Genomic DNA, 15,714 nt, shown 5'->3' on the forward strand with positions numbered 1-15,714 from the left:
ACAAAACGCATGAAAGAGTCGAAAAGGGAGTCGATGGGATAGGTATAGGGATAGGGTTTGGATTTGGGTATGGCACTGGGCTTATAAAAGAGGCAAAGGAGCGGAGCAGTTGGAGTGGGCCAGCAGACACACGTACACAGTAGCAGAGCAAAAGCCAGGCTAAAACGCCGCCAGTCAAAAAATTTGCTGCTCTTCTTTTCGCTCTTTTTTAACTCCCTGTCCAGCTTTCCCCGAAAAAGCAGGGAAAAGTGCAAAAAATGCTTCGCACCCGCAGGGGCCAAAGTATTCCTGCTATTCGGCATGGCGCCCGAGCAGGAATAGGGTGGTGTGGTAAGAGGTAAGAGGGAGGGCACTGTTATTATTGCGTTTTTATGCATGCTCGCATATGGCGAATGTCCTTGGCCATGGTTACACCACATGATATACGGCATTAAAGTGGACCAAAATGGCGCGAGGATGAGGCAGGGATTTGGGGTGCGAAAGTGGTTTTCACTGCGACGGTGGGTTCGGGCAGTCTTAGTGGCGAGCCAGCGTGCTAAAAGTTTTTAAATATTTTAAGCTGCAGTGAATTATTGCCCTTGTTGCTATGCTATGGCCGATCCTTTAAAATCTCTCGCGGCGGCACTAGAAATATCTGTGAGGTCAATTTCAAGGAATTTTTTATATGTTATAGTGTGCCAGAAATAGTAGTAAAGTATTTTAAACAAAAGTATTTAATGAGGGATTTCTGTAACGGTTTTCAAAATTCTTGTTTCCATTATTACTTTATATTAGATAATTGCAATTTTTGAAATATATTGGTAATGGTTTTTATCAATTTATATGAATATGAGCAGTCACTACACCGTAGCACTTAATTTATACATGTTTTAATTCTAATATAAATTCAATAATTGTGCATGCCATCGATTCCTGTTTAGGTTACCGTGTTCTACGACGAAACCACGATACAAATACTTTTCCTTGGCGCCATCCCCTTCAAAAGTTCACACTTGGGTCAAGAAATACAAAAATCAATACTTCAGCAATTAGGCGCCCAGCTCTGCCCCTCTCTTCGTCACTTGCTGTCCGATTTTGTGATTTATTAGTAAGCTGGAAAAAGTATACCAGATGGAGAGCTAAGGACTTGCGTGGGAAAAGTAAAACAAATAACAATAAATTGAGGCAAATTAAGCATACGAATGCGTTGTCTGTCAATATTTGCATAGGCAAGTGAGACGTTCGTTCGGTGGGTGGGTGCGGGGCTCAGGGGGGAGCTACTTAACACCTCCCGATTCCAAACCGAGATCAAATACTCCAACAGGAACGTGGCTTATTAAGTCGGACGGATTACGCACTGCTCTGGGATGGGGCATGGGGCATGGAAAAGGGAACTTTCCACTGTGCACGATTTTGTTGTTCGGTATCCCACCCTTTCCCTTACACAAAATACACTTTAAGAGTTTATCAAAAAAGTGCCGTTGTTATTTTATAGAAATCGTATGAAGAAATTAAAGGGAAGAATCTCAGTGGTCAAATTAAATGATTTTTTTGTTTTTAAGCTTAGAAAAATATCAAATTTGTCCAATCAATGTTTTATTATATGTTGGATATATTTAAAAAAAGATAGTTTAACTTTTTAAAGACGCTGTAAATTGTCCAAGGGTAAAATATGTTATTTTTATGCCCTTTTAAGTTGAAACTATGCCTAGAATTTTATATAATTTTTTCTTTGTGTAGATAAACATCTAGAGCAGGTCACCTATTTGTATTTGGCTTTCAGATATCGAATGTCAGTTACCGTGGGGCATTCTTCACCATCCTCAATCGCCGACTCTCGATTTCCCGCTCGATTGGCCGCTTCGGTGTCAAAACAAACTCGAAAACAGTCTGAAGCAGAGTCCGATTCAGAGTCAGTCAAACAAACAGCGTGGTCTAATAATATTTGTAGATCGTAGAATCGTGGACGCTGACACCTCCGTTGAGGAATGAGGGATATATGTATATATAGGTATGTACTTATAGAAAAAGGAATGTCACCATGTGCGCGAGTGGGTCGGTGGCCGGGCTTATCAGTGGTGCAGTGGTGGTACCGACATTACCTGTTCACTTACCTTTACTTCTCACAGTGGTACGCAAAATAATATAGGCCAAATAAGAAGGAGAATCAAATCACAAATACTGATTTCCTAAAATAACTTGTTTAATTTTTTTATAATTAAGTAATTTCATTACAAAATTGTTGTAACACTTATATAAACTATTAAAATACAGCTGCGCCTGTTTACACTGTCTACCAGTTATATTTTGCTTAACGTTTAAATTGGATATTTTTTTTTAATTTATAAACTGAGTTCTTAATTAGTATGTTTCCAAGCGCCTCTGAACAGGTGTATAAGTCAAATCTCTGGATCCTTATCAGTTTGTAATGTTCTAGCAATAGTTTAGTTTGCCGATAAGGTCGATAAAGTGCAGTTTGTGCAAAGGTTTTTTTGTTTAATAAATATTGTGATGTGAGGAAGTAAATATTTTTTGTTTTGTGTTTGTTTGAGTAGTGCCCACAATGTTAAGTTAACACGTTAACAATGACAAAATATATTTTTAAAATATCAAATGAATTGTACATTTTTAAATCAAGTGCTTGAATTCCCAATTATTCTTGTAGCAATGGCTCCCAAACTGTATCCGAACTGATGAATTAGAAGCTGCGGTTCGATGCGATAGTTTGATTGTTATTACACCGCAGAAAAAAAGCTGTTCATGTATAATATATATATATATTTTTGTCGCTATATTTTCAGCAATCAAGCATTTGCTGGAACAATTCAGTATTTTTCTTAAAGTGATTACAAATATTAAATGTGTACTCAAATTAAGTACATCCCAAATTTGAGAATTAAAATATCTGAACGTCGGGATATTCTCTGTGTGCCCTATTCTCTATTACAAACCATTTTTGTGGTGCTAAAAGACTAAATTTAAAACCACCTTATGTGATAAGGTTCTTTGAAATTATCCAAATTGCAAATATTAAGTTAAAAATGGTCAATTCATTAGTAAAAGAACGTCATGTTTTGAAAATGTCTTTTTTCTTAGTGCAGACTGGAAGCAACATGTTCGAAGCGCCCATACGGTGGTTGCAACAGAGTTGTGTACCGAAGTATGTTCGGTTGCTGAACCGAAGGCAAGTAAAACCTCGGCAGAGGAAACTCGACAGAAGCGAGTTTTTCAACAGTCAGAAAACATTTTCGTTCAAATCGGTCGTGTTGCGGATGGTTAAAAATTTAAATCGTCGCGTTTAAACGTAAAGTTGTAAGAAACCGGAACTTCTTTTAGAAACACATGGGTTCAAATTGTGTTTTCAAAAAATAAGAACTTACAGTGAAAATTAGAGTGGATTTGAAATTATAAAACTGGTTCAAAAAAAGGAAAAATACCGAATATTACAAAACTATTATCTTTAAAAAATAAGTGAAAAACAATTAGGGGCACAAAAACCCATTCAAAAGCTAAATATACTAAGATTTAAAACACAGCTAACATATTGGCTTAAAGTGAAGTTAAAAAGTAAAAAACAATAAGGCTATAAAAACACTTACAAGAAGAAAATATACTACGATTTAAACACGGCCTAGTTATTGGCTTAAGGTGAATTAAAAAAAAGAATACAACAAAAAGTGAGAAACAATAAGGCTTACAAAATCCCTTTAAAAAGTGAAATATACTAAGATTTGTAACACAGCTTATATTATATATTGGCTTAAACTGAAGTTGAAAAAGAATCAAAATTCTAACAGTTAAGTGAAAAGTGACAAGCTTAGGGATTATCGAAGCCATGTTGTCCCACAGTGAGCAACCAAATTAGAGCCAGGATAAAACCGATTCAAAGAGGACCTCCGAACACCAAATCTCAATTCAAATCGCATTAGTTTTGCGGACTAAAATCACCAAAAATGGAGGACGAACTGCGCTGTCCCACGTGCAAGCAGCTGTACGCCAATCCGGTGCTGCTGCCCTGTTTCCACGCCCTCTGTTTGGGCTGTGCCCTGGACATCCAGACGCCGTACAGCCCGGGATCGGGTCTTCCGGTCACAGTGAATGGATCGGAACGGCCAGCCTCCACGGCGGGCCACAATGGGGGCATGCACGGAAACGGCGGAGGTGGCTCCGAGGGAAGAGGAGCCACTGCCTCCGGGAGCAGTGCCGGTGGTCCCGGCACCCGACACAGCTCCCACAGCTCCGCCGCCAGCACGGCCAGCTCGAACACCGGCAGCGAGAGCGTCACCTCCGACCAGGACCAGTCGGACAAGGTGAGCATCTTCAGCGAGGCGGACTCGGGCGTCGTCTGCTGCTCGAACACATCGCGCCCGGTGTCGTACGCCGGCACTGGACTGCTGCCCGGAGTGGGCAACGTGGTGGCTCCGCCGGGAGCGGCATATTGCCTCACCTGTCCGCTCTGCCGCAAGCTTGTCTTCTTCGACGACGGGGGCGTGCGCAATCTGCCCACCTACCGCGCCATGGAGGCCATCGTGGACCGCTTCTGTGCCCGCGAGGCGCTCCGCTGCCAAATGTGCGAGACGGACCCCAAGGTGGCGTCCCTAATCTGCGAGCAGTGCGAGATCCGCTACTGCGACGCCTGCCGCGAGCTGTGCCATCCCGCCCGCGGTCCGCTGGCCAAGCACACGCTGGTCAAGCCACGCGGCGCCGCCCAGCAGCGCGAGTCCGTCTGCGGGGAGCACGAGGAGACCCTCTCGCAGTACTGCCTCAGCTGCAAGGCTCCCGCCTGCGGACTCTGCATCGGGGAGCAGCGCCACCAGGCCCACGACGTCCAGTCCATCAACGTCACCTGCAAGGCCCAAAAGGTGAGTCCCAGATTTGCTAATGTGACACCAACAGTTATTTCAGAAGTATAAGGACATTAACAAGGCTAATATTCTTTAAAACACCAAAATATTGATTAAAATCGGGCTAAAAAATATATATTAGCCTTAATGATTAATGTAATTAGTAACGTATTTATTTTGCTTTCGAAAATAACACAAATTAATAGGGCATTCAAATAATAGTTGATATTAATAGAACAAAATGTTAATTTAAGTTGTTAAACAAATCAATGCTCAAAAAGTATATCTATTACATTATCGATAAGCGATAAGCTTTTAATACAGAATATTTTCAAAACAACAATTATTCAACATTATGGACTTTTTAAGATTTTACCATTACGATTGGAGATGAACTATCAACAAAGAAAGTACTTATTCAAATCTAGCAAGCCGAAAGAAAAATCAAATTTAACATTAAATTACTTTAAGGTTTTTTGCAATGTCATCTTGCGAAATTTAACAAGATTGTTGTAACACAATTTTTTTGAGAAAATGTCAAGTGACAAGCTTCTTATTTATTTAAATCAAGAAGTTAACTACTCGGAAGACAAGTTCTGAAAGTTTACGAAAAACTAAAGGCTCAAAGAAATGACAGTGGTGCCCGGAAATAAACTTCCACAAACGAAAAGACTCCGCTCGAAAGGACGAAATATACGGCATTAAGACAAACTAATTAAGGGCGAAAGTAAGGACCTCAGAAAATAAATATGTATTACTTGCGAAGGCACCGCATATCCTGACCACATCCTGACTCGCTTCCTCCTTTCGCCTTGTTTATATTCCGTGCTCTCCTTTTGCCGTTCGTCTGCCTTTTTTGAGGGAAATTTATGGCTTGTCTGCTGGCCCCGAACATTTCTCATGCAACATTGTTTTGGATCAAGGATTTGGGGATATTAGAATAGAGGAAATAGGTGTTTCTTGACGAAGTTTTGAGATCTGGTATGGAAAATGATAAATAAAGATAATAATAGTGTATAATTTATTATTAGTAGAATTTATTGCATAGAGTAACTCACATTTCACAAGTGTTTCGTCAAGAGTAGACTTCAGTAGACTCTCCTCTTTATTAAGGCATTCAAACTATTTCATTTAAACAAATTTCCTACCCAATTTGGCCCTAAACTCACTTTTGTCAGCTTTTTGTTTTTCGGGGACTTTGGCACGCTAATTCAGCGATAAGTTCGCTGTCTAGGGATGGATTCTCTTTTCCTATCTTTTGGAATTTCATTTGCAGAATTTCACCTGCCGTAGTTGAATTCATGAATTCCCCGTCTGTCGTCGAATCACTGACAATTGTCAACGGGAACAATTTTAATATGGCAAATGTTTCAAGTGCCTGCACATCCTGTCATCCAAGGACAACAAGCCGGCAGGACGAACTGCGGCAGGGACAGACCGAAGTGCGAAAAGTGACAAATTGCAGCGGCTGCCAAAACAAAGGACGGCGACGACGAGGAAAGGAATCAACTGTCGAGTCAGGTCAAGAAGGATATTGCCCGAAAGGAAATGAGGCAAACGGAATAGAAAGTATTTTTGCCTTACAGAAAATAATGCGCAAAAATATTTCACAGTTGCTTGGCTGGGATGGAGAAAGACTCTTTTAAATCTGTTAACCAATATATATTATATATACAACAAACAGGATTACTGTGTTCCCGTTTGAAACTAACTTCAAAAGCCTTTAATATTGTTTAGTTTATATTTATATATATTTATAATACACTAAAGAACATCCGTCTCAATCTAAGTAAATAGATAGTAAATATCCTGAAAATATTTCAAAGCAACTTAACATATTTCAAAGGCATTAAACAGCATTACTTTGTATATACTCATTGACATAAAGTATTTTCTATTTTTTCCCCATAATTCATAAATGAAGAGTCGATAACAGTATGTGAAGCTCATTTGGCCCTATTTGTATATCTATTTGGGTTGAATGTTTCCCCATCAAATTACGAATTTCAGAGCCTTATCAGTTTTATCATTGCCGCAAATGAGCCTCGTTTGTGGCTCCGAAATTTGGCAGCCTCTGCAACTGCCCGTATTTCAAAACACACCTTGATCGACCTTTTTGGAGTAGATTTTTCTATAGTTCATATTTGCCATTTCCTGTCTGCTTATCTGGGCGCATATCACCACTCTGACGCATCTTTTCGTTGGCCATCAGCCGTCGGCCTGCAACTGATTTTCAATTTCCATTGTTCGGCATCTTCGCCTGCAGGCGCAAAGTCAAAATTTGTGCCGAACAATGCCAAAATGAATCCCTGTCCCCGGGCAGCTGATCCGGGGCAGCTGCTCACCGCATTATGGCACAAGCCAGGTGAGGTTTCTGCCCCCAATTCCCGCTCAGCCCCGCATTAATGACACACGCACGCAATCCAGAGTGACGCCTCCGCCATCAGCCTTTCCCCAAATGAGTTGATAAGATAACCGAGTGGTAGTCATGCACGCAGTCACCAGCTCACTTGGTAAAAAAATAGTACCGACTTGTACTTTGTTTTGCAGAGCAAAATTGCATACCTATCTATAAACTATTACTATTCTCTTTATTCTCATTGCACATTTTTACAATTAACTAATTATGAACAGAGTTTTGCTAGATAGAAACATATAGGTATTTCTATTACAAAATACGTTTTCTTACATATTTCCCATATTTACATATATATTAACAAAAACCATTATATATATTATATTAATATTATAAATGTTGTATTTAAATGAGTTTCACAATAATCTTTCCGTAAAAATCGTATAAAATATTCGAGCACCGTGAATTTAAGAACAATTTCATTAACATCGACTACTGAATTCAATTATTTAAACAGTTTGTTGTGCTCTTATATTAAGTCCTTAAAAGGGTCATCAAAATAAGAGTGCATTTTTTTCTGTGCCAAAGATTTATTTGCCGCCGTGTTTTGTGCCATTTTTCACACCCATTTGTGGGCGACCTCCATCTACCTGTCATTCTGGGCCAGGTAATCGGAATGTGCTGGGTCGCGTACTTTCCCAACTTGTTGTGGGTCCTCCGTAAATCATTAATTTCGGTGTTTATTATGCAGTTGCTTATTTTGTGCCCTGTCCTGACGGTTTATCCTTGGCCTGCTTTCGGCACCTCGACATTCCTCATTGTTGTTTATACATTTTTTCCTTCTCGCTCCTTGTTTCTGCTCCTTTGAGATTTATGACACCATCAAAGTGCAGTTGTTCGTTGGCAGAGGAAAACACTCTTAAATATTTTGCAACATGTTTCGTGTTGTAGCTGTTGCCACCACCTCTCACTGGCACTCACCACCCGATACACCCGATACACCCGATACACCCGATCCCTTCGATCCACCCCTCATCCCTCGTTTTTCAGGTCCTGCCAGATGATTGCACTGCATTTGTTCCGTTTAATATGGCAGCATTCCATTGTTTTTCCTCCACCAACCCTGGGGCAACGTTCTTTGGATAGATGTGTGTCGAATCCATCGGAAACCGCCCAGAGCTCAGGTTATACATCTGAACTCTATACAGATGTTCAGGCGCTTTACAATGAAGGCTTTAAATAGGTTGTTCCAAGAGAGATGATGAGCAAATCAATTTCTTTTTTGTGCAAAAATAATGTGTGAAAAATATTTCTTGGGTCGACGAAAGCCCTACGAACAGGTACCGAAAATAAGACTTTTAGTTGCAATAAGTGGATTACATAATATTTGGTTCCAGTTTGGCTGATTTAAATATACTTTGTGAACAAAAATAAATATAGGTTTATTTGTACCCCAGTAGTTATCTAAAATTAAAAGACACAATATTAATAGAAAAGTGATTAATCATATTTTCACCCAAAAAAAGTCGTCATAGAAATTAAACTATTGCTACGTTAAAAGGATTAAAAATAAGGTTACAAAACTAAAAGACAACTTTTTCATACTCTTCGGTATAGAAATGATAGGATATAGAAGTTATAATATATAGTTTGAATTTATACTTATACATTAATACTTTCTGTAATATATTTTCAAAACCAAGTTATTCAGTTTTTTTTTGGTGTATGATCTTGTCTTCTTGAATAAAAGAAATAATGTTTAAGGCTAACGTTAGGAATTTATTAAAAAAACTGTTACCTACTAGATACTAAAGGAAAAATAAGCCATATCTTTATTTTTCTCCCTATAATAATCCATTAATATGTTTTCTATCCTCATAAATGTATTTCTGTTAATTTGGGTGTTATTATTGTGAGCATACACACAAATTTCTTTTAGCAAGAGGAACCTGGATGGAATACTTTCTTGATGTCCCACACCCACTCTCACGTCAGGCAGTTCAGTTAATTACAATCCAATTACAGGAATTTTATGTGTAGATACATTTGGATTTCTGGCGTTGGCAGCCAGCTCGCCTGTCTCTCTCTCAATATAATTAAGCGGAAAAATGAATTACATAATTAATAAACAACATTCAGCGCCAGGCTAATTAACAGACCAGCGTGTGTTGGGGGTAGACTAAGGAAATTAAAGCTGCCAGCAAGGCCGACTTGAAAGAAAGCTCGGTCACATGAGTATGGCACATCCCTGAAAATGCCAGGATAATGCGTGTTAGGCAGAAGCCAACACAGAAACATGTTGTGGAAAGCCAAGTTAATTGCCGAAAGGAAAAAGGGAGGGAAAAAGAGCGACCAACATAAAAAACAAATAGAAGAGAATTCGTGGCAATAAAATGAAATGAAACCCAGCCAGGAAAAAGCAAAACCCGTCTGGCAATGGAAATACCTCTCCCACAAAATAAAGAGGAAAATAGAAGAGTGCGGTACGTGTACTTTTCCTAATTCATATAAAATTGCCCGTTTGCCCTTTTTGCGCAACTCTGGAATTATTTTGTCACGAGTAAATTTCAACAGTTGCTTGTTCACTAAATAATAACAAACGCCGCATCAGGACTCCACCCTGCGGATGGGTTGTAATTTTTACCTGTCAGTCTCCCACCCTCAAGTTGTTGTTTCAAGTAAAAACCGAAAGGAACCCATTTTCCCCAGTGCATAATTTTCGGGCATTTTTCAACATTTTTCGGGTGTGGCGTTCTATTACCCAAGGGGGGTAACTGGACTAAAAATAGGGAGTTTGATTATAACCGGAGTGAGTGGGAAGTCGAAGAAGCAACGTTAAGTGGTAAGCGGTAAATGTTTACCGGACCTGCAGACATATTCATTATGGAGTCACGTGGCCAGCTCCATCTACACGAGTTTAATGACCAAAAGTCCTCACCAGTTTGGTGTCTATCCCCCATATGTGCCATGGATTTTCCCCGGGGTCTTACATTTGGACAGCTTGTCCTCATGGCTTTAATTGGCACCCATTCGTCGTTTACTTTACGATGAACAGATAAAGCTTTGGGGTAATTGATATTTTCAGATCTTGATAAGGGCTTAAAATAAGGGTTGTTATAAGGGCATACCTATGTTTTAAAAGGGAATGTGAAGTTTAGCTTTATGACCTTATTTTCTGTTAGGAAATGTAACTTTTAACAAAACGTCAAAACTCAAATTGTATATAATAAATTATAATTAATTTATATAAATATATTACATTTAATTTTCATTTTCAAACCAAACAAAATATTTTGGTTTTAAAGGGCTCCTTAGAAGACATAAAAAAGTTGTAGTGTTACTTGAAATGAAGGCTGTTAAATAAAGAGCATTACATTAAATAGATTTATTGTATGTAAATATTTATATATATATATATATATATATATATATATATATATTAAATATATTTATTTTATATATTTATACCTCTTTAAAATCTCTCAAAGTAAAGAAAATCTTTTTTAAAGTCCTTTATTTGCTTGTTATCCAAAGCCACAAAAACCAATAAGCAAAAGAAACAGCAAATAACTTGAAGGACCTTTGTTGTTATAAGTTAATCCGAAACCACAAAGCCAATCGCATAAATATATGTTTGTTCATATACTTACCCCTACACATATTTTCCATTATCGAGGCGAAGCCTTACTTCACTTTCACGCTCCATGTGGATTTATTCCCCTTTCCCCGAGGAAGTGCCCGCTGTGAAAGCTTCTAATTATTTCCACCATAAATGTCAAATCAGCTTGGTGGCTGTGAGCGGGGGAAAGTGGGAGGAAGTGGGTGGAAGGACGAAGGCGTGACCCCTACCACTCGTTGTTGTTGTGGTGATTTTCGACGGGCTGGGTCGCTTATCTGAAAATTGCTTTTCGCGAGCCTTTTCAACGCTAAATGCGAAATTACAAAAGTTGGAAAAAATATTTCTCCCTCTCTAAAGTAATTTATGCGCGTTTTGCATGTCCCAGCGCAATTGTCAAGGTTTTTTGTAAATGCTTTTTTTTTTTGTTTTTTTTTGCGATATAATTACTTTTGTTTATTCGCCCCGTCGACCCCGCTCCCGACTCAACAAACATAGAGCAACTTTGACCACAAAACTTTTTCGGTTTGGCCACCAAGGAGCCCACCAGGCAGGCAATGAAAATTGCGTTAAAAATTATTGGATTTCGTGGCTCATTTTTTGTGTCAGCATAATTCTGAGGGCATGACCACTGAACATCGCCCATCCCGTATCATGACCTTAGGTTGCCGTTTTGAGGCCCACCCATTATTGATTTAATTTAATTAGTTTCCATTTGCCGCTGACCATTTAACTGATTTCCGAATTTTGTTTGCCCGTCTGCGTTTTTAGTTTTTAAAATTTTGTTGTGATTGCAGTGTTTGCGATGAGCGATGAGCGATGTGGGTTTGGTGACCCCGCACAGTGACCCGGCCGAAAAAGTTATTAAAATTTAATGGCCATCACATCGAGTTTTCCCATTTCAAGAGTCTTTTTTATTGTTTTTCCTTTCATTTCGCTGCTTACTGTCTGTGGTTTTCGTCTGCCTTTGAATGCATTTTCATGTTCTAGATTTTGTTTGGGACTCAAAATGGACGTAAATTGGATTTTATTTGATTTTTTACAGAATGCTTTGTTTGTTTATTTGTAAAAATTGGCTTTGCCTGAGACAAAATGGCTTACGGCTGTCCCCAGACTTACACCGGGCTTTATTTGATTTCCATAAACTATTCAAGAATTTTTATTTTCAGCATAAACTAATATGCAAATATTTAGAAATAAATATCTTTTATAATAAACAACAAAGTGGCAACATATTGCTCACTCGACGAGCTATAAATAAGCTGAGTGCAAAAAAACCTGATACTGGCACTTAATTTATGTAAATTCCATTTGTGCACTCCAATAAAGAGCACATTTTTTTAGTGTTTAATTGCAGAAAATGTTTATTTTTCTATTTATTTAAGCACTAATTTAAATGGCTAATAAATAAATAATGTCACCGGCAAGAGCGATATTTTGTTGCCTTATTTAAATAAATAAATTATCGCCTGGTTGAATATTTTTCAGTGCGATTGCGGTTGACAATGAGAGTATATTTTGGGATGACTGCATTATTCACGATTTGCTAACATGAGCAAAATAAATAAAAGCTAATTTTGGCAATAAATGTTTGAACACCTGTGCATTGTTTTAGATAGTAGTTTTAGGCGTGTCCCGCAGCAGTTAATTTTTGAAGCTTTTAATCATAAATTAAACTATTTGTTTGATTTCTAATGGCGTAACACACAAATTTACATGTCTCATGCCGTTTGACTAATTAATCCGAGTGCTTTAAATATTCTCTAATCGATTGGCAAGGCCGAGTGTAATTATATAGCTTCATTTGGCAACTGCAGCGTTATCGGCCTGCAATTAGCCATCGCAATGCTAGTACTTCGAATGGGTTTGTCTTTGCTATCAGGTGTACATATTTGTCGATAAGGCCTTAGCCCCAAGACCCTCGTTTTGCTATTTACCCTCGAGCTTCGGTTCATGTCAATGCCTCCCAGAACATATAGGCGATTGCGGGTTGTGTATCTGTGTTTGATTTACCGATTCCTGAGGTAAGACTCAATTTGTTGATTGATTTGCTGGATTGCCAGACACACAAGCCGAGGCGAACACAAACTGTCGAAGCACAGGCTTAAAAACAAATTAGAGCATTTCCCAAGAATCCAGGGCTATGCAGTATAATATACTCAAGTTAATTACATACAAAATATGTTTATAACTTAGTAAAGTCTTCGCTCACTGTTGGTTTTCAATTAACAAGTGTGAAAGGGGATTTATACCTTCTGGTATCGGGCAATAAATAAAAATCAAGGAAAGCTCTTAAAGCAGATTTACAATCGATTAACCAATAATAATATTCAAAATTCTCGCACATTTTCCCATATTCAAATTAATGACAATCAAATTCAAACAGTTTGCAACCGCCGTTTGGCAGAAAAATCGAAGTTGCAAATTGTTTTTAATTATGCGTAAAAAAAAAATAAATACGAAAATCAATGCAACATTTTGCGAATCGGTTTCTGTTGTTCCTGCGAGTGTCAAAACGGAAGTTTTAATTTACATGCATATGCAAATTTTCCAGCTAAATGAACTGTGGCGGCAAACAAAGAATTCAACACGAAAAAACTTAATGAAAATTCAATGAGAAAATTATATAAAATTCTTTGTTTGCGAATGTATTATTAAATTTGTGGCATTAAATTTGTGGTTGGTCCACACTTTTATGACTGTTAAACGTTTGACGCTCGCTCTCATTGCCCGATTTAATGGGGCCGTAAAAAATATTCCCGCTGTTCTTTTTTTGTTCGCCCCTCATTTTTTAATTAGCCGTCGCCGCACAAAAAGTCACCCCGCAGAATCAGCCAGCATGCCACATGTGCCACGAGCGACATGGGCGGCAGTTGTAAGGTGTCGTTAAAAACTACAGTGTGCACACTTCACTGCGGATACACATATGTATATATGTAGTAGCTATCCCTATCCTGTAACACATATATGCCGCTATATACGGCATCCCTATCCGAGTGTCGGCGTTTTTTACGAGTCCTGCAGAGCGCCAACTGTCAACGGGCTTGTTGACGTTTTAAATTTCATTCCAGGCTGCGTGTGCGGCATGTGAATGTGGGCCAATTGGGTGCGGGGAGATGGCGATGGTGATGGTCATCGCCAGGGTTATTTTGTGTCCCGATTCCAGCTCCTCCTCTCGGCCTGGTCAAGTGTTAATGGCATAGTTAGGTGAGGAATTACAACGGATTTGGGGTGAGAGGAGCAATTTACGAGCAGGGCGCACAAGCAACAGCCTGCGGAATGCAGGAAAATCTTTGGAAAAGCTCTTTAAAGCTGCACATACCGAGGAAAATTCTACGCTCTTAAAAGAATTTTTAGAGCCATAAAATAGCTTACAAAAATGCAGCGTAGGTAATTAAAAAATCAATCTTTAGGTAGGATAATGAGGTACATTCCTCGACACATTTAAAAAAATGCATAATTATTTATACCAAAAGCAAATCTGGTTCAAGGAAACTAAAATGCCCAATTCATAACTTATACAGCCAAAGTAATTACAATTTTTCCAACATAATGTATTTGAAACATTTAACTACAAGCGATTACAATTTATTTGACTGTTTTATTAGTATATTTTCCGAAAGCCTATGAATATAAAATATACCATTAAAAATATTCAAATTAGAATCTTGCTGATTGATAAGATGTCATCCAAGCATCCCTGGAGAATTAGGAAAATTCTAGTAATAGTACCCACTATACTTTGTTAAAATCTCCAATATTTCATTATAGGTCATAATACTACATTATATTTAAATGGCAGCATAAAACGGTTGATTTGCCGCAGTAAACCACATAATCAAACGTATCTGAAAATCTCCAAATTTAATGGCCGTATGTGGATTAACCTCCAGTTTGCTCTCTCACCTAGCAGTTAAGCTCGTTATGGATCAGCTACTTGAACATTCAACGCCGCATGAGGGTGCAATTACATGCAGCACGTAAGCCATAAAAATACTTCCAACTGGACTGGAGTGGAGTGAAGTGGAGGTTGAGGGACAGGGCTCCGTCCCTAAAACGACCCACTCGTTGACAGACTGACAGATGTTTATCAACATCGAAGTTTATTGCATTTCACAAGAATCACACTATAAAACTGATAAGGCGACAAGCGGGCGAAGGAGTGGAATCGAAAGGGACAGGGAAATTAAATCAAAGCACATAACTGGAATCGATAAAGAACAAAATATTGTTTTTATGACAACTGAAATTATTAAGGTTTGCTCCCAATTATCATGCATCGCAGATAATTTAATGGTTTTCCACTTTGTTCCTCTCCTAATCGAATTTGTGGCACGTAGAAGGGGTTCCATAACTTTCCCACTGCCTTTTAAATGTTAATGTCCAGTGTATATCGATTGAAATTGGTTGGGGAAACTTTTTGTAGGGACATAAGTCGACTTTAAGGCTCCGGAAGAACAACAACTCCATCTGGCAAAGCTGGCAAAAAAAAACACATTCTTAAAGTTTTATTTCGACCATCTCAACCTGCAGGAAAGGGCAGTATCAACTGCAGCAGATGGAAGAAAAAACAGTGGATATAAAACAAATGCAGCATGACATAAAAAATTAAATTCAATATTACTTTAATTTTTAAACTGCTTTGAGAATGCTAAATTAGGTACACAAATTATTAAACCTGTTAACTGGTTTTATTATGTAATAAATAGTCATGATGAAGCTTATCTTTAGTAATTTTATTTCCTCCGTTACGTGTTTAACAAGTGTTTTACGTGCTGAGAAAGGTTCTTTCAATTTAAAAATATATAGTTTTTAAAATGCAATTTTATTGTAATCAACGTTGAAAGTTCTGTACTCTATACTATAATATTTTATATCTTTTAGCATATGAATAGGCTAGCTTTTAACTTATGTTTTCT

The 15,714-nt window shown here is 38.2% G+C and overlaps 1 protein-coding gene across 2 annotated transcripts in view; it reads left to right on the plus strand.

Annotated features, from left to right (window-relative positions):
- Positions 1-3,204: 3,204 nt before the first annotated feature.
- The window catches only part of LOC108135346 (E3 ubiquitin-protein ligase TRIM9), an 83,845-nt gene continuing 71,335 nt past the window's right edge, over positions 3,205-15,714 (plus strand). For both annotated transcript variants that reach the window (XM_041710179.1, XM_041710180.1), the window contains exon 1: positions 3,205-4,841. In XM_041710179.1, the coding sequence (XP_041566113.1) occupies positions 3,933-4,841 (909 nt within the window). In that variant the 5' untranslated portion in view covers positions 3,205-3,932. The remainder of the gene's footprint in view (positions 4,842-15,714) is intronic.

The sequence above is a fragment of the Drosophila elegans genome, unplaced genomic scaffold, assembly GCF_018152505.1.
Source record: "Drosophila elegans isolate 14027-0461.03 unplaced genomic scaffold, ASM1815250v1 contig_814, whole genome shotgun sequence".
NCBI lineage: Eukaryota > Metazoa > Arthropoda > Insecta > Diptera > Drosophilidae > Drosophila > Drosophila elegans.